The following is a 27500-nucleotide window of genomic DNA, read 5'->3' on the forward strand; positions in this document are numbered from 1 at the left end:
AGTTGATTCACGTTACTGCACTTCTTCTCGTTCGCTGTCACACAGCCAGTTCATCCGCATCTGATGATCTTCTTCTTCTTCTTCTGCGTTCGTGGGCTGCAACTCCCACGTTCACTCGTATGCACACGAGTGGGCTTTTACGTGTATGACCGTTTTTACCCCGCCATGTAGGCAGCCATACTCCGTTTTCGGGGGTGTGCATGTTGGGTATGTTCTTGTTTCCATAACCCACCGAACGCTGACATGGATTACGGGATCTTTAACGTGCGTATTTGATCTTCTGCTTGCATATACACACGAATGGGGTTCAGGCACTAGCAGGTCTGCACATATGTTGACCTGGGAGATCGTAAAAATCTCCACCCTTCACCCACCAGGCGCCGTCACCGTGATTCGAACCCGGGACCCTCAGATTGAAAGTCCAACGCTTTAACCACTTGGCTATTGCGCCCGTCCACATCTGATGATAAACAGAACTGTGTTATAAATTCAAGTCATGCCGGCTGCCGTGAAGCTTGGCCAACGATGGAGCTGTAACCGGATACACAGCCTTTCTTCTTTTAATGAACTTCAGTTGTAATGAAAAGTGGGTATCTCCCAGTTTCTCGGTCACCTATTTTGATTGAAGAGTGCCAAGGCACATCCATGAAATCGTTGAATGGCCAGGGAGAGAGGAAGAGAGAGAGGGAAAGAGAAGGGTGGGGGTGAGGTGGAAGCAAGGAAGAAAGAAAAAAAAAAATCCACCTCTACTGAAATCTACTTTATTCTGTCTGTACTGGTGTTAGCAGTTAGCTGAGTTACAAAACATGAACTAGAACTACACACACGGTATACACATGCAGAGAGGGAGAGACACACAAACAGACAGACAGACAGACAAACAGACAGACAGAAATCTGGAAATTAGATTAGTGTTCCCGTCCAAACGGAATGGCAGACTCTTGGGAAGCGTATCTTCCCGTCCCGCCCCCCCCCCCCCCCTTTTTTTTTTTCACTTAATTTTTTTCTGTTTTCGCGTCTTATTATTATTTTTTGTTTATTTATTTGACCCATTTATGCGTTTACCAGACGCAAAGTTGATGCAGAGCCAGTTAAGTACGTAAACCACTTTTCTGCACAACCAAAGGTCCCAGTGAATCTGTCTGTCTCTGTCTCTGTCTCTGTCTCTCTCTCTTGAAAAGATTGAGATTTGAATTCTCTGATACCGCAGTTAACTCTCTCCATACGAACGGCGAAAGAGACGACGTCAACAGCGTTTCACCCCAATTACCATCATCAAAATATTGCAAACGAAGGCTCTTATACTGAAGACGTGAATGTTGACAAAGAATACCACAATTCTGACGACGGAAGCTAAATGTTGGGTCATTCAGACACCCACTGGACATCCGAGGAGTCTGTGTAGAGGAGAAGAGAGGACTGGCCGTACTGAGTGAGTTAATGGAAAACTGAGAAAGAGCCACAATGTGGAGATGTGCTTGTTGCGGTGGTGTCCATTAACTTTGTGTTCGGTTGTCTTACCCTGGATGATTGATTTTTCTTCGTCTTCTTCTTCTTCTGCCCTCTGATGACCTGGCAACCAGTTCTGTCCATCTCTCTCTGTTCTTCCTCGACCTCCTCAGAGCGTCGCTTTAGTCTCATGCCCGTGCATTCTAGGATATTGTCCTTCCATCCTTTTTTTTTTCTTTTGTTTTGTTTTGTACCTGTATCTCCTTCTCCTTTCTGCTGCTGTGTCTTGTAGAGATGCAAACTGGATGATCTCAGATACCAGTTTGTCTCATCACACACAGACGCCCTTCTGGATTGATCAAACTTGTATTATCCATGGGATCTCTTTCTGAAAGAGGATGTTGTCACTTTTGCTGTAGGCGTTTCAGATTCAGTCTTGTCAGCTGTGCGTGGTCTGTTGTACTTTTTGTTTACTGAACTGGATTTTGATTAAAGTTCATTGCGCTGATGAACGGTGTGTTCTTATCGCACCATCATGAGAGTGCTAATTCATGGCCTTTACTGAATAAAAACGTTTCGCATTCGCTTTCATTCTCTCTGTCTCTGTCTCTCTTTATCTCTCTACCTGACTCATACTCGCAAATTTCCTGTCCCCCACCTCTGCCCTCCCTTTCTCTTTCTCTCTGTCTGTAACACTCACACACACACACACACACACACACACACACACACACACACACACACACTCTCTCTCTCTCTCTCTCTCTCTCTCTCTCTTTCTCTCATCCCCCTCCCGCACACAAACACTGACTTGACAGAACCGACATTCACAGGAAACCCGTAAAACGACACGGCACTGAAACCTTCTTCTTTGTCCACCACTGCCATTTGTTCTAGGAGTTCCACATGGACCCCTACCCCATGGAGAAAAACACTCATCTGTAAAAGCAGTCTTGGTCTTGCAGGCATTTTGTTAACATGCGTGCAAAGACAGACAGACAGAGCGAGAGAGAGAGAGAGAGCGTGTGCGCGTGCGCGTGTGTGTTAATGTTATGTGCGCGCGTATTCATATGTGTGTGTGTGCTCTCACAGACCGTGGCTTTTTTTGCTTTCCAAACCCCCACCCCACCCCCACCCCTGTATGTGAGTGCGTGTGCGCGCGCGCGTGTGTGTCCGGGTGGTGGGGGGTGGTGGTGGGGGGGGGGGGGGGGCGGAGAGAAAGATCCTCGAGCAGTGTTATTGCATATGAAAGGAACTTACATTAACTGTCTTGGGAGAGGGAGGTCGTTTGATAGATCACATCCTGGATTACAAATGCACTCTGCATAAAACCCGTTGATTGTTCCAGCTTTTCCCTATCAGTCTTCATCACGGAACATATCAAATCCTTGTGATTCCATTTTTAACTTCCCCCCCGCTCCCCCTCCCCCCACGCCCTCCCCCTTCCCCCCACACCGCCTTCCACATCATAGACACATCACATGCGCTCGAAATCTTTTATCAAAGCAACCATGCCCGTTGGGGATTAGATTTATTTTATCTGACGTTTATATTCGTTTTATTTATCAAGTTTCTTTTGTATATTTTATTCTGCTTCAAATGAAATCCTTGGCAATAAAACCCTTTGCACATGGGAATGGAGATCGTTTCTTTTATTCTAGTATATTTTATGTAGCTTTTTATCCGCCCTTTCATCGAATTTGTTGAGGTTGTGTTGTTGTTGGGGTTTTTTTTCGAAAAAAAAAAGAAAGAAAAAAAGCCTTGCATATTTGCTGTGTATCTTCACTCCTACAAATTGAAGCCAGTGTAAGAAAGAAAACCGCGCGCACTATCTTTTTTCGGGACCTCATGTAAACAGATAGAACAAAATAAAATTATTTAAAAACAAAGGCATTCTACAGTGCAATATCTTTCGTTTTGACGTCAAAACAAGGGAGAGCAATCCAAACAACGCACGGGCAATAATATGAACACGTCAAAACATCTGTACACACGTAGAAGCGCGCGCAACTACATACACACACACTCTCTCTCTCTTTCTCTCTGTCCCTCCCTCTCTCCCGCCCCCCCACCCCCACACCCATCCCTCTCTCTCTTTCTCTAAGAGCGCTTAGTGTCCAACATTCCATGGTTGGATTTTATGACAAATAGATGAGCTCTGAGTTCACACACACACACACACACACACACGGATTCTCACAATTGCAGATAAAGATACACAAAACAATGACGGTGATGATGATATGGTGCAATACGGCATGTTTTCCAACTGTGTGGACTTTGGCTTTGCGATCGCGATGATGATAATGATGACAATGATGATAATGACAATGAAGATGACGACGACGGCGATGAGGGTGATGATCTTGATGATAAACTGATATGACGAAGGCGATGATATTAATGACGATGATGTGTTGCAGTAAGACATGTTGACTAGCGACCTGGATGACTATTTTGTGAAGACGATGATGATGATGTTAATGACGACTTGTTATTACAATCATCACAACCATGACGATGATGACGGCGAGGAAACTGACGACAACGACGACAATGGTATCTTGCAGCACGACATGGTTTTCATTCTGATGATTATATTTTGTTTGATTATTTAATTTCATTTTACGCCGACATTTTACACATACGTAGCAGATTCCCCTAGGCTGTAGCAGGAGGTTCCCAAGGCTGTAGCAGGAGGTTCCCAAGGCTGTAGCAGGAGGTTCCCAAGTCTGTAGCAGCAGGTTCCCAAGTCTGTAGCAGCAGGTTCCCAAGGCTGTAGCAGGAGGTTCCCAAGGCTGTAGCAGCAGGCTCCCAAGGCTGTAGTAGGTTCCCAAGGCTGTAGCAGGAGGTTCCCAAGGCTGTAGTAGGTTCCCAAGGCTGTAGCAGGAGGTTCCCAAGGCTGTAGCAGGTTCCCAAGGCTGTAGCAGGTTCCCAATGCTGTAGTAGGTTCCCAAGGCTGTAGCAGGAGGTTCCCAAGGCTGCAGCAGGTTCCCAAGGCTGTAGCAGGTTCCCAAGGCTGTAGGAGGAGGTTCCCAAGGCTGTAGCAGGTTCCCAAGGCTGTAGCAGCAGGTTCCCAAGGCTGTAGCAGCAGTTTCCCAAGGCTGTAGCAGGTCCCCAAGGCTGTAGCAGGAGGTTCCAAAGGCTGTAGCAGGTTCCCAAGGCTGTAGCAGGAGGTTCCCAAGGCTGTAGCAGGAGGTTCCCAAGCCTGTAGCCGGTTCCCAAGGCTGAAGCAGGAGGTTCCAAAGGCTGTAGCAGGTTCCCAAGGCTGTAGCAGGAGGTTCCCAAGGCTGTAGCAGGTTCCCAAGGCTGTAGCAGGAGGTTCCCAAGGCTGTAGGACAAACCTCAAAAGCCTGTGACATAGAAATCGCTTCCTGGGAAAATGATGCCCTTGACTGTTCTCGCTGGAGGATGCTGTGCTCTAGTGGCAAAAAAGACGTTTAAAAACAAGACAACGCTGGCCATTAAGGAGAAGCGTGAGCGAAGGAAGCAGGGCTCAACTTTTGGAGACGTTTTCCCTTGCAACACCTGTGGAAAGTGCTGCGCATCCAGAATCGGCCTCTTCTCTCAATATGAGGACACACACCGACAGATAAGCCTGCCTGCCTACTCGTCCGTCGGTCCGACGGGGGAGACTCCATTATTAAGTATCCATATAATTCATTCATGTCTCACCATGGTGACGATGACTGTGATGGTGTGTGTTCTCGCAGTACGGCATGTTTTCCACGGACGTGGAGGACTACTTCGTTGAGCCGTTGTGGAACTACAGCCGCCCGTTGGCCAGGGACATGATGGGCACCCCACACCCCCACCTCGTGTACTCCCGCTCCTCTCTCAAGCACACGGAACTGCACACGCGTTGTGGTGTCACAGGTCCGTGTGTTGTGTGTATTGTGTTGTGGTGTGTGTGTGTGTGTCGTGTGTGTGTGTGTGTGTGTGTGTGTGTGTGTGTGGTGTTTGTGTGTGTCGTGTTTGTGTGTTGTGTGTGTTGTGTTTGTGTGTGTGTGTGTGTGTGTGTGTGTGTGTGTGTGTCGTGTTTGTGTGTGTGTGTGTAGTGTTCTGTCGTGTTGTGTGTGTCGTGTTTGTGTGTGTCGTGTGTGTGTGTGTGTGTGTGTGTGTGTGTTGTGTGTGTGTTGTGCTGTATTGTGTTGTGCTGTGGTGTGTGTGTGTGTGTGTGTGTGTCTGTGTCTGTGTCGTGTCGTGTCGTGTCGTGTCGTGTGTGTGTCGTGTGTCGTGAGTCGTGTGTTGTGTTGTGTCGTGTTTGTGTGTGTCGTGTTTGTGTGTGTTGTGTTGTGTGTGTGTGTGTGTGTGTGTGTGTGTGTGTGTGTGTGTGTTTGTGTGTATGTGTGTGTGTATGTGTGTGTTGTGTTGTGCTGTATTGTGTTGTGGTGTGTGTGTGTGTGTGTGTGTGTGTGTGTGTGTGTGTGTGTGTGTGTGTGTGTTGTGTTGTGCTGTATTGTGTTGTGGTGTGTGTGTGTGTGTGTGTGTGTGTGTGTGTGTGTGTGTGTGTGTGTGTTGTGTTGTGCTGTATTGTGTTGTGGTGTGTGTGTGTGTGTGTGTGTGTGTGTGTTGTGTTGTGCTGTATTGTGTTGTGGTGTGTGTGTGTGTGTGTGTGTGTGTGTGTGTGTGTTAGTTGTGCTGTATTGTGTTGTGGTGTGTGTGTGTGTGTGTGTGTGTGTGTGTGTGTGTGTGTGTGTCCCTTTTTTTTGTATTTTTTCCTGCGTGCAGTTTTACTTGCTTTTCCGTTCGAAGTAGATTTTTTTCGATAGAATTTTGCCAGGAACAACCCTTTTGTTGCCGTGGGTTCTTCTACGTGCGCTAAGTGTATGCTGCACACGGGACCTCGTTTTATCGCCTCATCCGAATGACTAGCGTCCAGACCACCACTCGAGGTCTAGTGGTTGGGGAGAAAATATCGGCGACTGAGCCGTGATTCGAACCACCGCGCCGGCTCAGATTCTCTCGCTTCCTAGGCGGACGCGTTACCTCTGGAGCATCACTCCACATTAACATCGGTGCTAAATTCCACGCTCTTGTGTCACCCAGACCGTCGCCGACACAAGTACCGCTGGCTCAAGCGCAAGTCCGGCAGCATTTTCAACGAGGTGCTCAAGCCACGCCGCCGAGCCAAAGCCTGGCGCCGCCTCTTCCACCAGAAGCGGAGAGCCCAGAAGAAGGCGAGAGGCGCCGCGCGTGCCAGGCGTCGCCCACGGTCCGTCAGCAGGGAGCGTCATGTGGAGACGCTGGTGGCGATAGACAAGAAGATGACAGAGTACTACCGGGAGCACCGTGACGTCCGTCACCCGGACGGACTGACGGCCTACGTTCTGACCATCATGAACATCGTAGGTTCCAACTGCTCCATGACATTCACTGATCGGATCATCTGGATGGCTGTCTATCGGTGTCTTTTTTTTTTTTAGCGTTTCTCAATTCCTCTCCATATCTCTCTCTCTCTGTCTTTGGGGCTATGGCATTTCTTGGGTAAAACCTCGATATCGTTCTCTCTCTCTCTCTGTGTCTCTGTCTCTGTCTCCTCTCTCTCTCCCCCCCCCTCTCTCTCTCTCTCTCTCCACACACACACAGTTGTCAACCTTGATCGATGTATAATTTAGTATTACCTTTTTTTTTCTTCATCCATATAATTTTAATCTAAATTTGTTGCAGTTGCTAACACATTCAGTGACAGATGATGGGTATTGTTACGGAAATAGTGCTCTGCCAAAAGAACTGTTTGCAGTGAGGGTTACGTTTTGATTGCCCCTTTCTATGAGGACGGGTTTTTTTTTGGTTTTTTTTTTAGCAAAGCGCTACAGTTTCAGCTTCAAAGAGGTGTCGGAACGTGCGGACTGATCAATGAAAACTGGCCAAGCTAACTTTGCATTGTATCTGTATGATGGTCAGTCGTGTCCGACTGTGACCACCAAAACAGCAGAGGAGGCACCTGCTGTCCTGACTGACTATCTGGGCTAAAATTTGATTATAGTGGAGAGTGTCTTGCCCAAGTTATATCCCCTTACTCTCTCTCTCTCTCTCTTTCTCTCGACCAAGAGGGTTTTAGGACAGTCGGCGTTGGGATGGTTCCCAAAGGCCAACTAGCCCCCAAAGCTAAGAGCCAGTGCAATCTTGCCTCCTAATTTCAGAGTCATAGTTGTTTTTTTTTACAAAAGAATATGCTGTAAATGACTTAACAACATATATCAAATTCAGCTTTTCATTTTGACTGGGCAACCCACCTACAAATAGTATATTCTGTTTTTTTGTTTTGTTTTTGCTTTTGTTGTCATATGAAAGAAGTTTTGCAAAGAATTGTGATTAGTGAACATTGAGTTCAGTCTGTACATTTTGATTGGCTGGGTGTTCTATCACCTCGAGGCAATTGTAGCGGATGCAATCACTTGGCGATTGGTCCAGTATTGTCAGTATTGTAATTATGCTAGGTTTTGATTGGATTGGTCCAGGTGAGTGTCAGTATTGTATGGCTACGTTTTGATTGGTCCAACTGTGTGTCAGTATTATAGGCTACGTTTTGATTGGTCCGGCTGTGTGTCAGTATTATACGCTACATTTTGATTGGTCCGACTGTGTGTCAGTATTATACGCTACGTTTTGATTGGTCCAACTGTGTGTCAGTATTATACGCTACGTTTTGATTGGTCCAACTGTGTGTCAGTATTATACGCTACGTTTTGATTGGTCCAACTGTGTGTCAGTATTATACGCTACGTTTTGATCGGTTGTATCTCTGTCACGTGGAGGTCAGGTGGCCAAGCTGTTTCATGACCCCTCCATCGGAAATGCCATCAACATCGTCGTCACACGCCTCATCGTCTTCACTGACCAAGACGTGAGTGTGTGTGTGTGTGTGTGTGTGTGTGTGTGTGTGTGTGTGTGTGTGTGTGTGTGTGTGTGTGTGTGTGTGTGTGTGATGGGTATGTGTGCGTGTGTGTGAGGGGTGGGAGGGGCGATGATTTAGATAATGAAATAATACTCTTTTTTTTTTATCGTATATACCCCAATTGGGATGAAAAGATTAACATTTCTTGATTCTATATGCCCCAGCAGGGACTGAAATATTCTAAAAAGATGATTCGTGTGTGTGTGTGTGTGTGTGTGTGTGTGTGTGTGTGTGTGTGTGTGTGTGTGTGTGTGTGTGTGTGATAATTAAATTATAAAAGATGTTGGTTTTTATCCCATATGACTGAACAGGTATTGAATAAGTTGAATATATTGATTCGTGTGTGTGTGTGTGTGTGTGTGTGTGTGTGTGTGTGTGTGTGTGTGTGTGTGTGTGTGTGTGTAATTAGCAATGTAATTTGAATACATTAATTCTTGTGTGTGTGTTGCAATATAATTTGAATACATATTGATTGGTGTGTGTGTTGCATAATACGCACAGTGATTCCAAATACACACAGCTTCTTCTTCTTCTGCGTTCACTCGTATGCACACGAGTGGGCTTTTACGTGTATGACCGTTTTTACCCCGCCATGTAGATAGCCATACTCCGTTTTCGGTGGTGTGCATGCTGGGTATGTTCTTATTTTCATAACCCACCGAACGCTGACATGCATTGCAGGATCTTTAACGTGCGTATTTGATCTTCTGCTTGCATATACACACGAAGGGGGTTCAGGCACTAGCAGGTCTGCACATATGTTGACCTGGGAGATCGTAAGAATCTCCACCCTTTACCCACCAGGCGCCGTCACCGTGATTCGAACCCGGGACCCTCAGATTGACAGCCCAACGCTTTAACCACTCGGCTATTGCGCCCGTCATACACACAGCTGACTTGCTGTGTTCACACTGTCTTTCTCAGGACCAGACCTTGCCTCAGATCAACTATTATGCAGACGAGTCCCTGGACAGCTTCTGTAAGTGGCAGGACAAATTGTCCAGTCAGGACAGCAGCAAAGGTCAAGGCCAAGGGGTTTCCCATGACAACGCTGTGTTGCTTACGAGGTAAAAAAAAGATGGTGGAGAAGGTGGTGGCTGCTCGTGTTGTGGTTGTTGTTGTTGTGGTAAGGTTTTTTTGGTATGCACGTGCGTGCGTGCGTGCGTGCGTGCGTGCGTGTGTGTGTGCGTGTGTGTGTGTGTGTGTGTGTGTGTGTGTGTGTGTGTGTGTGTGTGTGTTGTGAAAATGACTTTACCTACTATGAAGCTGAACTTCTTATTTATGTATTGGCGACTTCAGTAAGCGTACACTGGACACTGATATATTTTTATGGCAATAAAATGTGTTTTTGTTGTTTTTCAAACGAGATATGAAATATTGCTAGCTGTAATCTTACTTCTCTCACTCCTCCTCCTCCTTCTTCTTCTTCTTCTTCTTTGTGTTATTATCATGTATTTTCCTTTCATCTGTCTGCTGACGTAAATCGATTACCACAGACGTAAAATAAAAAGGTCTTTATGAGTTCACAGTATCATATCTGATAAATATGACGAATATATCCATCTTTTATTTCTAGCTGTTGTTTCCTGAAAAGAAATGTACTTTTGCTTTCAGGAGCTCGCGCGCGCGCGCGCGCACGCACACACACACACACACACACACACACACACACACACACACACACACACACACACACACACACACACACACACACACACACACACGCACACACGCACGCACGCACGCACGCACGCACGCACGCACACACACACACACACACACACACACAAGCACGGACACACGCATATACAAACGTGCTTACGCACTCGTTTTTTTTTCTTTCTTTCTTTGTCACAGGTACGACATCTGTACCTACAAAAATGAGCCTTGTGGCACTTTAGGTAAGTGTCGAGAGAATGTCGCTTCCAATCCCTCTGTCCCCTCGCGGGATGCCTGGGGCTCCTTCATTCCTTGTGTGTTGCAGACAGGTGTAGGCCAAGTGATGTTGGTACGAAGTGATGTTGTTGCGTGTAAGCCAGTCATATTAATGATGTTGTTACGTGTAAGTCAGTCATATTAATGATGTTGTTTGCGTGTGAGCCGCTCCTAAGTGATGTGGGCACGTGTGACCCACTCCTAAGTGATGTGGGAACGTGTGAGCCACTCCTAAGTGATGTTGGTACGTGTGAGCCACTCCTAAGTGATGTTGGCACGTGTGAGCCACTCCTAAGTGATGTGGGTACGTGTGAGCCACTCCTAAGTGATGTTGGTACGTGTGAGCCACTCCTAAGTGATGTTGGTACGTGTGAGCCACTCCTAAGTGATGTTGGCACGTGTGAGCCGCTCCTAAGTGCTCTTGGAACGTGAAAGTTTCTACTAAGTGAAGGTGGTACATGTGTACTGCTCCTAAGTGATGTGGGCACGTGTGACCCACTCCAAAGTAATGTGGGCATGTGTGAGCCACTCCTAAGTGCTCTTGGAACGTGTAAGTTTCTACTTAGTGAAGGTGGTACATGTGTACTGCTCCTAAGTTATGTTGGCACGTGTTGCCCACTCCTAAGTGTTGTTGGTACGTGTAAGTTATGTTGTTACGTGTGAGCCGCTCCTAAGTAATGTTGGCACGTGTGAGCCGCTCCTAAGTAATGTTGGCACGTGTGAGCCACTCCTAAGTGATGTTGGTACGTGTGAGCCAGTGCTAAGTGATGTTGTTACATGTAAGCCAGTCCCAAGTGATGTTGTTACATGTAAGCCACTCCTAAGTGATGCTGTTACGTATGAGCCGCTCCTAAGTAATGTTGGCACGTGTAAGCCAGTCCCAAGTGATGTTGGTACGTGTAAGCCAGTCCTAACTGATGTTGTTTGCGTGTGAACCGCCCCTAAGTGATGTTGTTGCATGTAAGCCAGTCCTAAGTGATGTTGGTACGTGTGAGCCAGTGCTAAGTGATGTTGGCACGTGTGAGCAACTCCTAAGTAATGTTGGCACGTGTGAGCCAGTCCCAAGTGATGTTGGTATGTGTAAGCCACTCCTAAGTGATGTTGGTGCGTGTGAGCCAGTCCTAAGTGATGTTGGTACGTGTGAGCCGCTCCTAAATGATATTGGTAAATGTAACCCACTCATAAGTGATGTTGTTACATGTAAGCCAGTCCTAAGTGATGTTGGTACGTGTAAGCCAGCCCCAAGTGATGTTGTGTTGGCATGTGCAAGGCAGTCCCAAGTGAAGATGGTGCATGTGCATCGCTCCTAAGTGATGTTGGCACGTGCTAACCGTTCCTAAGTGACCTTGGGGGACACTAAGTGACGGTGTGGTGTTGCAGGTCTGGCCCCGGTGGAGGGGATGTGTGAGAGGGACAGGAGCTGCAGCATCAACCAGGACATCGGGCTGGCCTCCGCCTTCATTATCGCCCATGAGATTGGACACAAGTCAGGCACTGTGTTTTTGTGTCTTCCTTTTGTGTGTGTGTGTGTTTTTTTTTTGGTTTTTTTGTTTGTTTGTTTTTTGTTGTTTTTTTTTTTTTTTGGGGGGGTGCTTCTGTTTGTTTGGGTCAGCTTTGTGTTTTTGTTTCTCTGTCTCTATCTCTCTCCTCTGTGTGTGTGTGTGGGGGGGGGGGGTTGTTTTTTGGTTGTTGTTGTTTTGTTTTTTTGGGGGGGTGGGGGTTTGCTTCTGTTTGTTTGGGTCAGCTTTGTGTTTTTGTTTCTCTGTCTCTATCTTTCTCCTCTGTGTGTGTGTGTGTGGGGGGGGGGGGGGTTGTTTTTTGGTTGTTGTTGTTTTGTTTTTTTGGGGGGTGGGGGTTTGCTTCTGTTTGTTTGGGTCAGCTTTGTGTTTTTGTTTCTCTGTCTCTGTCTATCTCTTCTGTGTGTGTGTGTGTGTGTGTGTGTGTGTGTGTGTGTGTGTGTGTGTGTGTGTGTTTTGTCTGCTGTGCAGGTGTTTGATTGTTTCTTTTTGTTTCTATCTGTGAACACACGACCTTAGTGTGGATTTATTACTTTTTTTTTACACGCTCAATATAAATCAAGTCAATTCCTTCATTTCTCCCTTTCTCTCTCTCTCTCTCTCTCTCTCTCTCTCTCTCTCTCTCTCTCTCTTTTATTTACCTTTTTTTTCTCTCTATTTCTTCAATTTCTACCCCCCCCCCCCTTTTTAGACACATATTAATAAGAGTATTATGACCATTACTAATAAGAAAAAAACCAATAACATAGATGCATCATTTAAAGTTAATCAAGTTCATTTGTTTTAATAGCTTCTTTAAATAATGATTAATTCTGGGTGCGCATTTGAATGAAAGTCGTACGATTTTATCATCAGATCAACACAGCCATGTCTTTTCAAATACCCCTTGGCTATTAAATTTGGTTTATTATAATAATGACGATGATTTTTTTAAAGATATATTTGTCATGCCATCTCTCCCCTATCTTCCACATCCCCTTTTTATTTTTGTTGTTGTTTTGTTTGTTTGTTTGTTTGTTTTTACTTCAATGTGTTTGTGGATATATTCACCATTTTTATGCCCCATATCTGGGTGGGGGAAAAAGCATGCTAATTGCATATGATAGATATCTCCTTTCTCAGGTTGAATACAATTTTTTTTGGTTTTATTTCCCTACTTCCTACCTCCTCCCCCATTCCAAATGAAGTCAGTAGGTGACAGTCTTTATTATTCTAAAATTTATACTGTTGATTACTCTTGAATTTGTATAATGTTCTGATATATATCAACGTAACTTTTTATGTGATCTCTTCCAATTTTTAAACAGGTATATATTTCTCAAGATTTTTTGGTAAACACTGGTATTCTTTAATATATAAAATGTCCTTAGATGTTCCAACGTAATTTCATGTGATCTCTTGATTTGTATTTGTCTTTGTATTACCCTTTTTGTCACAACAGATTTCTCTGTGTGAAATTCGGTCTGCCCTCCCCCCAGCGAGAGCGCGTCGCTACACTGACAGCGCCAACCAATTATTATTATTATTATTTTTTTTTGCCTGCAGTTCTGTTTGTTTTCCTGTTCCTACGATTACTCAAACACATGCGTGTCGTTTAATTAAACGCACCTTTCACGTATGTATTGTGAGCGTACAGCAAGCAACACGACTTCATGTGAATTCGTCTTTGGAGATGATGAATAAAAAAAATTGGCGTGACCTTGAACCTTGACCTTGAACCTTATGTGGTGACCCAGTTTCGGCATGCACCACGACGGGGCGGGCAACACGTGCGGTCTGCCGGGCAAGGAGCCGGCACGGATCATGGCGGCCCGGCTGACCAAGGACACCTCGCCCTTCCAGTGGTCCTCCTGTTCCAGAGCCTACATCACCGACTTTCTGGAGTAGGACCTCACTCCTCCTCCTGCTTGTAAATATGACACTAGACTGCCCTACCCGCCTGGCTGCCCCTCCCCTACCACACACCTCCACTCCCCTCTAAACCTGTAACCCCCCCCCCCCCCCCCCCACCCCCGCCTCCGCCCCCCAAAGTTTGTAATGATAACCCCCTGACCTGCCTGTACCGTCTGCTGCCAGCTCGCCCGTGTTGTTGCTGTTCTGTTCTGTGCTGGTCTTCTTGGTTGTGTCTTCTTGCTTTGTGATTTGTCTTGTCTTTGTCGTCTTGCCTTTTGTATTTCTTTTGTTATTTTGTGCGCTCTCTCTCTCCCTCTCTCTCTCTCTCTCTCTCTTCCCCCTGTGTGTGTGTGTGTGTGTGTGTGTGTGTGTGTGTGTGTGTGTGTTTGTCTTGTCTTGTTTTTGTCCAGGGCATGGGAAACCGGCACTCTTCTGATCTATTATGAAGTCTGGAGAAGCGCTTCGATCTAGAATTTCACACTGTATATTGAACTGCACAGTTGTTTTGTTTTTTTTTTTTTTTAATTTCGTGGGACAGAGAGAATTACACACTGCTGTAGTTTTCATGGGACGCAGATAATTGCACAGTTCTTTGTGTCGTGGTACATACAAAACTACAAAGTTCTATAGTTTCATGGGAAATAGAGAACTGCACAGTTCAGTAGTTTCGTGGGACATACAGAATTGCATAGCTGTGTAGTTTTATGGGGCCTGTATAGATAACTGCACGGTTCTGTATTTTTGTGCGAGACAGAGATTTGCAGAAGTTCTATATTTTGATGGGACATAAAGAGAACTGCACAGTTCTCTTGTTTCGTGGAATATTAGTTATACCATGGGGCATATAGAACTACAGAGTTCTCTCACTTCTTTGGAAATATAGAGCTATAATGCTGTAAAATCTCTTTGGACATATAGAACTGCACAGTTTTATAATTTCCTTGGACATAACAAACCTGTCCAGTTATATAAAATTCTGGAATAGACAGAACAGAACAGTTCTGTGATTCCATGGATACAAGAGAACTGCATAGACATCCAACGTCACAGAAGTGTGACAAATAAGCAAAATAAACAGATACGTGACTGCACTAAGTGTTTACACAGAAGGTGCAGAGGATAGGTCTTGGTGGCCTGATGGCCGTGGTCAGTGCTACAGAACGAGCCTGGGTGTGACTGACATGGGGATGTTTGTACATATGCAGCTTGAGAGTGATATATTACTGTTTTACTCTTTTTGTCACAACAGATTTCTCTGTGTGAAATTCGGGCTGCTCTCCCCAGGGAGAGCGCGTCGCTACATTGAGAGCCCCACCTATTCTTTGTGTATTTTTCCTGCCTGCAGTTTTATTTGTTTTTTTCCTATCGAAGTGGATTTTTCTACAGAATTTTGCCAGGGACAACCCTTTTGTTGCCGTGGGTTCTTTTACATGCATGCTGCACACGGGACCTCGGTTTATCGTCTCATCCGAATGACTAGCGTCCGGACCACCACTCAAGGTCTAGAAAATACTGGTGACTGCCGGTGTGATTCGAACCAGTGCGCTCAGTTTCTCGTGCTTCCTAGGCGGACGCCGTACCTCTAGGCCATCACTCCACATGTTTGTATGTATGTAGCTGGAGAGTGATGTAGAGGTTTCATTCAGAAGGTAGCAGCAAACACAGAAAGGTCCAGGAAAAAAAACACAGATACTTGTGTGATTCAATGAAAAAAGAAAAAAAGAATGCCGTTCCAAGGGACAGAGTGCAAGTGTTGCGTTGTTGTTTGTGCTCTTGTTGATTCTTTTTTTTTCCCCTAGCTTCTTGTCTTTGCTTGCATGTATTTTGTCATCGAGAAGTGATGAGTGCATGCTCACTCTTACATCTGAGACCTTGTGATTGTAGATACCCTTTAGTTATTGTAGTTGTTATCATCATCGTCATCATCACCATCATCGTCATCACCATCGTCATCATCATCATCATCATTACTATCAACCATCATCGTCATGATCATCATCATCATCGTCATCATCATCATCATCATCGTCATCGTTATCATTATTACAAGTGGCCACATTCTGCTCGAATCACCTTAGTCCGGGACAATCTTTAAATCACTGGCAGAAGCTTTCATTGTATGAAGACTAATATGTACAAATGTGCTTTATTTTGGGCACTTTTTTTTCCATTTCTCGCTGTCTCGGGATCAGATGGTATCGTAGTTTAATCAAATTTCTTCCATTGTGTTTATAAGAAGAAACAAAAAAAAAGGAAAATATATAGTGATTCAGCAAAGACGATTTTAAAGTGTTTTCTGAGGTCTTCAGTTTGCTGTAAAAAAAAATCTTATTGAGTGGCTTTGTGTGTTTTGTGGATTTAAAAAAAATATTTTCCTGAGTAGATTCTGCAAGTCAGTTTGATTGCCAAAGCACTTGTCTTTAAGTTGGTATATGGTCATGCCCATCACTGTATAACCTTAATGTAGAGGTCTTTAAGTTGGTATATGGTCATGCCCATCACTGTATAACCTTAATGTAGAGGTCTTTAAGTTGGTATATGGTCATGCCCATCACTGTATAACCTTAATGTAGAGGACTTTAAGTTGGTATATGGTCATGCCCATCACTGTATAACCTTAATGTAGAGGTCTTTAAGTTGGTGTATGGTCATGCCCATCACTGTATAACCTTAATGTAGAGGACTTTAAGTTGGTATATGGTCATGCCCATCACTGTATAACCTTAATGTAGAGGTCTTTAAGTTGGTATATGGTCATGCCCATCACTGTATAACCTTGATGTAGAGGTCTTTAAGTTGGTATATGGTCATGCCCATCACTGTATAACCTTAATGTAGAGGTCTTTAAGTTGGTATATGGTCATGCCCATCACTGTATAACCTCAATGTAGAGGTCTTTAAGTTGGTATATGGTCATGCCCATCACTGTATAACCTTAATGTAGAGGTCTTTAAGTTGGTATATGGTCATGCCCATCACTGTATAACCTTAATGTAGAGGTCTTTAAGTTGGTATATGGTCATGCCCATCACTGTATAACCTTAATGTTGAGGTCTCTTTGATGCTCTGTATCTTTGGAGCATGTTGACTGGATTAGTTATGGCATGTTCATTAGTCAGTGCTGTGAGTGGTGCCTGCTGCATGGGGAACCGGTGTTTTGTAAAGCTCCATGGTTTGTGCATGTGAAGATTTTGTTTTAACCCCCCCCCCGCTCTTGTATTCATAGCAAACAATCCCTGCTGCCGCTTATTAGTTGGTATTGACTTGTTTGGTGTGGTTTTTTTTTTTCAAATCAGGACTAACGTTAACTTTAATTAGCAACCATTTTCAGTACCATGCAGTATGATATTATTCTGTTTGATATGGCGACTCCAAAGTTAAAGAACTTTTTTTTTTATATGTTCAAATTCTTCCTTCCTTTCCGCCTCCAGTTCTGTAAAATCATTTTCATGATAACGGAGGAGTTATTCATTCTATTTTTTGTTTTCCACCACATTCATGTTATTGGAAAAAAGTTACTGTGTTTGTGCGTTTTTATAACTTTTCTTCTTAAAACTATGATAAAAAAAAAGAAATGAAAAACATTTCTTTGATGGTAGGCGTAAGTATATCAGTGTGTAGTTAAAACAACAACAACAACAACAACAAAAAGGGCAAAGTTAGTTTTAAACATTCATATACGGATTTTATGATGTGTTATGCTGTTAGCAATGATCCGAACTGAACACAAAACATACAGTAATAAACCGTTTAAGACACGTAATGGTGTGCAAAAAAAAAGGAGAGACACACACATACGTACAACCATACGCACACATGTACATGCGGGTGCACACACTTATTAACACATTCACGCTCGTATGTGCATGCACATACGTAGGTATACACACACACTTACACGCATATTCACACACACACACACACACACACACGCGCGCACGCGTTTTTCCACTTTTGCTCTATTTCTCCATCTTTCTCCATCTGTCTTCCCCCCCTACCTCCTTCCTTATCTCTCCGTCTCTGTCTCTGTCTCTGTCTCTCTCTCTCACACACACACACACACACACACACACACACACACACACACACACACACACACACACACACACACACATTCAATGAAACGCAGTCAAGTGGTGGTATTGAAATCATGAAGTATAATGTTGCTTGATAAGCTTGTGATAGGAAATATCACCACAATGCAATTTTATTTAAAAGTTATTTTGTGAAACTTTTTTTTTTCCCCCCACTTAGTGTGTACAGGTTAAATGGTATGTATATGTTTCTAACGACTGTTGAAGAGCGTAGGTGTTAGTCAGAGCTTGCAGTTCCAGTGGGCAAGACAATTATTAATGTCCATTTTTAATGTCAATGGAATATTGTTGTCAGACAACCCCCCCCCCCACCCCCCTTTCCAGTACCGCATTGTAATGATGATGCCTATGGCCTGTATCCAATAAAACATTCGTTCATTCGTTCGTTCTCGCTCTCTCTCCCTCTCTCTCTCTTTCACACACACACACACACACACACACACACACACACACACACACACACACACAATCTCCACCCCTCTCCTTTCCTCACCCTCCCACCACCACCCCTTTACCCCCGACCCCCCCTGCCCCCCACTCCCCACCCACACACTGAAAACTATATAACGCTGGACACCAGTTTCGAATCTATCCAAGAGAGCTGATCAGAAAGGGAAGTGTGTGTGTGTGTGTGTGTGTGTGTGTGTGTGTGTGTGTGTGTGTGTGTGTGGTGGTGGTGGTGGTGGTGGTGGTGGTGGTTGTGTGTGTGTGTGTGTGTGTGTGTGTGTGTGACTGTGTTTGGTGGTGGTGGTGGTGGTGGTGTGTGTGTGTGTGTGTGTGTGTGTGTGTGTGTGTGTGTGTGTGTGTGTGTGTGACTGTGTGTGTGTGTGGTGGTGGTGGTGGTGGTGGTGGTTGCGTGTGTGTGTGTGTGTGTGTGTGTGGTGGTGGTGGTGGTGGTGGTGGTGGTGTGTGTGTGTGTGTGTGTGTGTGTGTGTGTGTGTGTTCAGTGCAGGGAAAGGGTGGTGCCTGGACAACATCCCCCTCAAGCGGGAGGCCTTTCCCCACGACGTGTCTGTCGAGGCCTTCGACATCGATACCCAGTGCAGGCAGCAGTTCGGGCCCAAGTCCAGAGCCTGCAAGATCAAGGTAGTGGAGTGATGGCCCAGAGGTAACGCTGTGAAGCCAGAGAATCTGAGCGCGCTGGCTCGAATCACGGCTCAGTTTGCCGGTATTTTCTCCCCCTCCACTAGACCTTGAGTGGTGGTCTGGACGCTAGTCAATCGGATGAGACGATAAACCGAGGTCCCGTGTGCAGCATGCACTTAGCGCCCGTAAAAGAACCCAAGACAACTAAAGGGTTGCTCCTGGCAAAATTCTGTAGAAAAATCCACTTCGATAGAAAAAAAACAAAAACACACACACACACAAAGAAAAAAACCCATCTGCAGGCAGAAAAAAATACAGAAAAATGGGTGGCGCTCTCAGTGCAGTGACGCGCTCTCCTTGGGGAGAGCAGCTCTACTTTAACACAAAGAAATCTGTTGTGAAAAAAAAAGTAATACAATATAATACAATAGCACTGAGGGAGAAGATAGGCGAGTGCGTTGGTTAACCCATTCAGCACCACTTAACTGCTGACAGCATCTGTGAAATGAGACCAGTGTTGTGGCCGTCAATCTAAATTGCATTTCCCTCTCCACTCTGGGAGAGACGCTCACTCAGTCTGGCTCCGCAGACTGACTGAGCCATTATTGTCGTCAGTAGGGGGGCTCAGTAGGTGGTGGTGTCCTAAGTACGTTAAATACGGATTAAGTTCGCACGCTTTGACACCACCTTGAAACTGAAACTGAAATTCACCGACGGAAAATCATTCAGGCTCAATGTGTGGTATAAAAATCTTAATAGAAAGAAGTTCATATAATGAAATCCAGGCAGGTGTGTCTTTATTAGCTGAAAGCATGCGCACTTTGGCACGCCTACGTACAGCACACACACACACACACACACGCACACATACACACGCACGGACACATACGCACGCACGCACACACACACACACACACACACACACACACACACACACACTCTCTCTCTCTCTCTCTCTCTCTCTCTCTCTCTCTCTCGCTTTGTCGACACAGATGTTGTACAACTTGGGTGGATTTCAGTTGGGTAGACACGTTCTAAAGTCATTTAAACAAACACTTACTGACTACTGCCACAATGGGTGAATAAGCTTACAGAATTGTCATATTATTATTCCTTTATCGAATACCTATCGGTAAGTTTATTCTCTTATTCGTTTATTTATTTACTTATTTGTGGAGATGTGTGTGTGTGTGTGTGTGTGTGTGTGTGTTTGCATATTGATATTGTTTATTCAATACTTGTGCTTGCCATATTGCTTTCGTCAAGAGTATGCACATTTTCATGCTGTTGGCGAGAGTGTGTGGTTGAATAAATTATGTGTCTGCCATGATAAATAATTGAATGTGGAAAAGGGGATGATGAGGGAAGGAAGGAAGGAAGGGCAAAGGAAAAAAAAAGAAAGAAAAAAGGAAAAGCCAAAACATCAACAACAGCAGATGCGCGAAATTGTACAGCGGTAATATTTATGTACAAAACATGTCAAAGCCATTAGTGAGAGAGAGAGAGAGAGAGAGAGAGAGAGAAGCATCCAGACAAATGAATAGGGGAGGAGGGGGCGTGGTGGGGGAGGGGGGGTGGAGTGCGGCCGTACGAGGAAGGTGAAATCAGTTTGGCTGTGTGTGCCCGCACTTGTGTGTGTGTGTGTGTGTGTGTGTGTGTGTGTGTGTGTGTGTGTGTGTGTGTGTGTGTGCACGCGCTGTGCGTAAATGCATGCTTGCATTGTATGTGGGTGTGTGGATGTATGTGCGTGCGACGGTGTGTGTGTGTTTATGTGTGTATGTGTGCACGCACTGTGTGTCTGCTTATAATATATGTGCATGCGTGTGTGCGTTCATGCGCGCGTGTATGCGTGCGTGCGTGCGTGTGTGTGTGTGTGTGTGAGATAGAGAGAGAGAGAGAGAGGGGGGGGGGAGCAGGGGGAGTAGGGGAGAGCGCAGAGAGCTGTATTGCCCGATATGTGTTACGACAGAGCTAATGTCTCGAGAGCTTTGACATGTCAGTGATCAATATAATGTTACGTGACCCACATAGAGCATTCCGACAGCTTTGACATGTCAGTGATCAATGTCATGTCATGTGACACACATAGAGCATGCCGACAGCTTTGACATGTCAGTGATCAATGTCATGTCATGTGACACACATAGAGCATGCCGACAGCTTTGACGTGTCAGTGACGGGGCAGTAGCCGAGTGGTTAAAGCGTTGGAGGGTTCCGGGTTCGAATCTCGGTAACGGCGCCCAGGTCAACATATGTGCAGACCTGCTAGTGCCTGAACCCCATTCGTGTGTATACGTACGCAGAAGATGGAATACGCTCGTTAAAGATCCTTTAATCCATATCAGCGTTCGGTGGGGAAATAAGAATAAAAACTATACCCAGCATGCACCTCCCCCCTCCCCCCCGAAAACGGAGAATGGCTGCCTCCATGGCGGGGTTAAATAAATAAAACGGTCATACACTTAAAAAGTTACATGTCTTTCTGAATGTGTATATGTGCATGCCTGAAATGTGATCGAATGACACGGCTCTACCGAGGAAGACAGCCTGTTGTGCAAACGACTCCGTGTTTGTAAAACGCTTACACGGCTTGGTCTCCGACCGAGGATAGGCGCTATGAAAGTATCCATATCATTCATTCATTCATTCAGTGGTCTTCTTCTTCTTCTTCTTCGTTCGTGGGCTACAACTCCCACACGGTCGTTCACGCGTATGTACACGAGTGGGCTTTTACGTGTGTGGCCGTTTTTACCCTGCCATGTAGGCAGCCATACTCCGTTTTCGGGGGCAGTCAGTGATGAGTGTAATGTTGCACGTTGACCCACAGAGAGCGTGCCGGGAGCTGTGGTGTGTGAACGAGGTAGCGGACTGCGTCACCAACAGCATCCCCGCTGCAGAAGGCACCGAGTGCTTTATGTCTCGACACAAAACTGGGGTCAGTGCTGTCTGTCTGTCTGTCTGTCTGTCTGTGCGTGAGTTCCTTGCTCGTCATTGAGTGTCGGTTTTGCAAGCTTGTTATATTGTTTATTTGATTTTTTTTTTCTCGCACAGCTGTATTTCATCACCCCACTGCAAAAAAAGTGACGAATGTGTAATCGTCACACCCCTCCCGGCGGTAATAATTATCCTCTCCGTCACCAGCACACACACACACACACACACACACACACACACACACACACACACACACACACACAAACAAACAAACACATACACACAGACACACACACACACACACACACACACACACACACACACAAACAAACACACACACACACGCACAGACACGCAGACACACAGACGCATTCTCTCTCTCTCTCTCTCTCTCTCTCTCTCTCTCTCACACACACACACAGATACACACACAGACACACACACACACACACTCACACACACACACACACACACACACAAACACACACGCACAGACACACAGACACATACTCTCTCACCGGCACACACACAGACACACACACACAGATACACACACACACACACGCACACACACACAGCCCGGGACCACCACCACTACCAACACCACCACCAACAACAAACTATACAACTTATTCGCTCACACGTATGCATGGAATGAATGCGTGTATCTTTAGGCACATCAGAGACTGACTTAAAGAGAACGTGTAAACGAACAGTTTAGATCATTATAGGTCATATACAGGTTATGTGGAGCGATGGCCTAGAGGTAACCAGTCCGCATCGGAAGCGAGAGAATCTGAGCGCTCTGGTTCGAATCACGGCTCAGCCGCCGATATTTTCTCTCCCCCCCCCCCCACCTCCACTAGACCTTGAGTGGTGGTCTGGACGCTAGTCATTCGGATAAGACGATAAACCGAGGTCCCGTGTGCAGCATGCACTTAGCGCACGTAAAAGAACCCATGGCAACAAAAAGGGATGTCCCTGGCAAACTGTTCTGTAGAAAAATCCACTTCTACAGGAAAAACAAATAAAACTGCACACAGGAAAAAATACCAGAAAAAAGGGGGTGGCGGTGTCGTATAGCGACGCGCTCTCCCTGGGGAGAGCAGCCCGAATTTCACAAAGAAATCTGTTGTGATAAAAAGAAATACACATTCAAATACAAATACAAATACATTGCCTCTCATGAAGGTGTGGTGAGTGAGAGAGAGAGAGAGAGAGAGAGAGAGAGAGAGAGAGAGCACTGTGACAACCCTACCATTCTTCTTTAGCTCCTTCCCTCCCCCTCCCTCCCCCACCTCCTCACACACACAACACACACAACACACAACACACATGGAATGGGGAGTGTCGGAACCACATATTCTCCCAACGCGAGAGGAGTTGAAAAAAACTGAACGGAAACAGCACCAGGGCAGGGGACACCACCGCTGATGCTTGTTGTAGTCAGCGACATTCGTCTCCCTTGAATTGATGTGTGCATTTCTCAGAGACGACGGTGTGTATATTTTGTCTGAGTGGATAAAATATTGCAGAACTTTTTGTTGAGGTTTAGTTGTTGGTTTTTTGTTTGTTTGTTGTAATTCTTTTCATCAGCTCGGATTTCATGCTTTTTGATTTTCATGCACTCTAATTCAGCGGAAACTTTTAACAGATAATACAAATGTCTTTAGTTCAGTTTTAATTCGGTGGAATAACTTCAGGGACAACTGTACTCATTTCTCCATGTAGAATTTGAAGACCACATATGGTTCCCCAGTGTCACACTTTATTCGACCCAATTCCTGTTATGGTGAACTGATGTCTTCAAATTCTTCTTTTTTTTCTTTTTTTCTTTTTTTTTTTTTAAATGTAAAGAAAACAGGCTATTTGGCTGAAAGAATACTATCGTAAAATTCTTAAGGACGTAAACTCGCTCTCTGTTTCGAAACATTACTTTCTAGTGCTGCAATACATATAGCAAGTGGAGTTGCTGCTATACTTTTCATTCATAACAACCTAAGATGTCATAGCAACCTGAGATAGTTTGATATGTTATTCTTGGTATTGTTCTGGACTTTGTGGGGCGGGTAACTTAAGATAGTTTAATATGTTATTTTTGGTATTGTTGTGGACATGACAGTTTAATGTCATTCTATAGTTTAATATGTTATTCTTGGTATTGTTGTCAGTGGACCTTGTGGGGCAGTTACTTTTGTGTCAATGTTTCTTTAGCTCTAGTATCCTTTACCTTTGACGATTGTCATTCCGCAACAAGAAGTATACCTATTGCGACATGTGTGTTTCAGTGGTATCACTACAGAGAGTGCCACAACCTGTGTGTTTCAGTAGTGTCTCTACAGAGAGTGCCACAACCTGTGTGTTTCAGTGGTGTCACTACAGAGAGTGCCACAACCTGTGTGTTTCACTGTGTGTTTCAGTGGTGTCACTACAGAGAGTGCCACAACCTGTGTGTTTCAGTGGTGTCACTACAGAGAGTGCCACAACCTGTGTGTTTCAGTGGTGTCACTACAGAGAGTGCCACAGCCTGTGTGTTTCAGTGTGTGTTTCAGTGGTGTCACTACAGAGAGTGCCACAACCTGTGTGTTTCAGTGGTGTCACTACAGAGAGTGGCACAACCTTGTGTTTCAGTGTGTGTTTCAGTGTGTGTTTCAGTATTGTCTCTACAGAGAGTGCCACAACCTGTGTGTTTCAGTGTGTGTTTCAGTGGTGTCACTACAGAGAGTGCCACAACCTTGTGTTTCAGTGTGTGTTTCAGTGTGTGTTTCAGTAGTGTCTCTACAGAGAGTGCCACAACCTGTGTGTTTCAGTGGTGTCACTACAGAGAGTGCCACAACCTTGTGTTTCAGTGTGTGTTTCAGTGTGTGTTTCAGTGGTGTCACTACAGAGAGTGCCACAACCTGTGTGTTTCAGTGGTGTCACTACAGAGAGTGCCACAACCTGTGTGTTTCAGTGGTGTCACTACAGAGAGTGCCACAACCGTGTTTCAGGTGTGTTCCATGTGTCACACAGACGATGCCACAACCTTTGTTTCAGGGCACACACCAGATCCACAACCTGTTTCAATCACTACACAATGCACCACAAACCTGGGTTCACACTACAAATGCCACAACCATTATGTATTCGTCACATGTATGGAATGAAGCGTGTTCTTTAGGACACAAGCTACAAGGAACGTGTCACAACAGTTGTGTTTCAGTGTTTGTTAGTGGGTGTGCCTACAGGAGTGCCGACAAATCTGGTGTTCTCAGGTGCGTTTTCTCTCACCCCCCCACTGCCACAACCTTGATGTGTTCGGGTGTTTCAAAAGTGACACTACCGAGATGTGTCCAGCATGATTCGCATTTGACCTAACAAAAAGGGTGTCCCAGCCTGTTGTAGTTTTACAGGATTGTCACACAGGAAGTCAAAAAAACATGGGTGTTCGGTGTGTCATACGACAGGCTCTCCTGTGGGAGCAGCGGTTCACACAGAGAAACTTTGTTGTTTAGAGATCACATACAAATGCACAAATACTGTCTTCATGTGGTGTCGACTACAGAGGGTGCACAACCGTGTGGTCAGTGGGCACTACGAGAGAGGCCACAACCTATGTGTTTTATGTCTTCCTACACCTCCCACCAACCTGTTTCACGTGTCACTACAAACACAACAACATGGTGGTTTAGTGTGTACACATATTTCCACACCTGTGGTTAAAATGGGTACAACAGACCAGGCAGACACACCTGTGTTGTTGTATCAGGTTGTCCTTTATTGTGTGTCATTCTCAGAGCACAACGTGTGTTTTTGTCTGGTGGTCATACAGAATGCAGCAACCTTGTTGTTTAGTGTTGTTTTTTGTGTTTTGTGTTGTAATCTACAGAGGTTCTCATCCTTTTGTTTTCATGCGCTACAGACAGGCCACAACATTAAGTGTCTTTAGTTGTTAATTCGGTGGTAACTACAGGGACAACCTGTCTGTTTCATGGATTGAACCACAAGTCCAGTGCCACAACCAATTCTGTTATGGTGAACTGACTGTCTCACAACTCTTGTTTTTCTTTTTTGTAACTAAGACAGTTGGCAAAGAATACTTGTATTCTTAGGTGTTAAAATTGCCCGAAACCTTTCTTTCTAGTGGTGCAACTATAGAGAGTGCGCATACTTTTTTTTACAGTGGTGCAACTAAGAAGTTGCATAACTTGTTGTTTCATGTGGTGTCAACTAAGAATTTGAATATGTTTCATTGTTGTTGACAGAGATGTCCACAACTTGTGTTTTCATGGTATGTCGTACAGGACTGTGGGCAATACTGTGTGTTTCTTAGTGTGTGTATTTCCTTTGAGTGTCATACAAGAGTATACCTACAACTGTGTGTTTCAGTGGTACACTACAGAGAGTGCCACAACCTGTGTGTTTCAGTGTGGTTTCAGTGGTATCACTACAGAGAGTGCCACAACGTGTGTGTTTCAGTGGTGTCACTACAGAGAGTGCCACAACCTGTTGTGTTTCAGTGGTGTCACTACAGAGAGTGCCACAACGTGTGTGTTTCAGGTGGTTAGTCACTACAGAGAGTGCCACAACCTGTGTGTTTCAGTGGTGACACTACAGACAGTGCCACAACCTGTGTGTTTCAGTGGTGTCACTACAGAGGGTGTCACAACCTGTGTGTTTCAGTGGTGTCACTACAGAGGGTGCCACAACCTGTGTGTTTCAGTGGTGTCACTACAGATAGTGCCACAACCTGTGTGTTTCAGTGTGTGTTTCAGTGTGTGTTTCAGTGTGTGTTTCAGTGGTGACACTACAGAGAGTGGCACACCCTATGTGTTTCAGTGGTGTCACCTCAGAGAGTGCCACAACCTGTGTGTTTCAGTGGTGTCACTACAGACAGTGGCACAACCTGTGTGTTTCAGCGTGTTTCAGTGGTGACACTACAGACAGTGGCACAACCTGTGTGTTTCAGTGGTGTCACTACAGACAGTGGCACAACCTGTGTGTTTCAGTGGTGTCACTACAGACAGTGGCACAACCTGTGTGTTTCAGCGTGTTTCAGTGGTGACACTACAGACAGTGGCACAACCTGTGTGTTTCAGTGGTGTCACTACAGAGAGTGTCACAACCTGTGTGTTTCAGTGGTGTCACTACAGAGAGTGCCACAACCTGTGTGTTTCAGTGGTGACACTACAGAGAGTGCCACAACCTGTGTGTTTCAGTGGTAACACTACAGACAGTGCCACAACCTGTGTGTTTCAGTGGTGTCACTACAGAGAGTGCCACAACCTGTGTGTTTCAGTGGTGTCACTACAGAGAGTGCCACAACCTGTGTGTTTCAGTGGTGTCACTACAGAGAGTGCCACAACCTGTGTGTTTCAGTGGTGTCACTACAGACAGTGCCACAACCTGTGTGTTTCAGTGGTGTCACTACAGAGAGTGCCACAACCTGTGTGTTTCAGTGTGTGTTTCAGTGGTGACACTACAGACAGTGCCACAACCTGTGTGTTTCAGTGTGTGTTTCAGTGGTGACACTACAGAGAGTGCCACAACCTGTGTGTTTCAGTGTGTGTTTCAGTGGTGTCACTACAGACAGTGCCACAACCTGTGTGTTTCAGTGGTGCCATTACGGGGAGTGCCACAACCCTAAGTACGAGGCCCGGACAGTGCACGGAAGCTGGGGGCAGTGGGGAGAGTGGGGGGAGTGTTCCAGAA

General features: G+C 45.3%; 1 protein-coding gene across 1 annotated transcript in view; it reads left to right on the plus strand.

Annotated features, from left to right (window-relative positions):
• LOC143280506 (A disintegrin and metalloproteinase with thrombospondin motifs 6-like) overlaps positions 1–27500 on the plus strand; it is a 121169-nt gene that overhangs the window by 70278 nt on the left and 23391 nt on the right. The window contains exons 3-12 of the mRNA XM_076585174.1: positions 5163–5325; positions 6499–6797; positions 8216–8299; positions 9275–9417; positions 10208–10251; positions 11666–11771; positions 13539–13685; positions 18737–18875; positions 21703–21810; positions 27404–27500. The exon at positions 27404–27500 is cut by the window's right edge and continues 49 nt beyond it. Of these exons, the coding sequence (XP_076441289.1) occupies positions 5163–5325; positions 6499–6797; positions 8216–8299; positions 9275–9417; positions 10208–10251; positions 11666–11771; positions 13539–13685; positions 18737–18875; positions 21703–21810; positions 27404–27500 (1330 nt within the window). The remainder of the gene's footprint in view (positions 1–5162; positions 5326–6498; positions 6798–8215; positions 8300–9274; positions 9418–10207; positions 10252–11665; positions 11772–13538; positions 13686–18736; positions 18876–21702; positions 21811–27403) is intronic.

The sequence above is a fragment of the Babylonia areolata genome, chromosome 3 (genome assembly GCF_041734735.1).
Source record: "Babylonia areolata isolate BAREFJ2019XMU chromosome 3, ASM4173473v1, whole genome shotgun sequence".
NCBI lineage: Eukaryota > Metazoa > Mollusca > Gastropoda > Neogastropoda > Buccinidae > Babylonia > Babylonia areolata.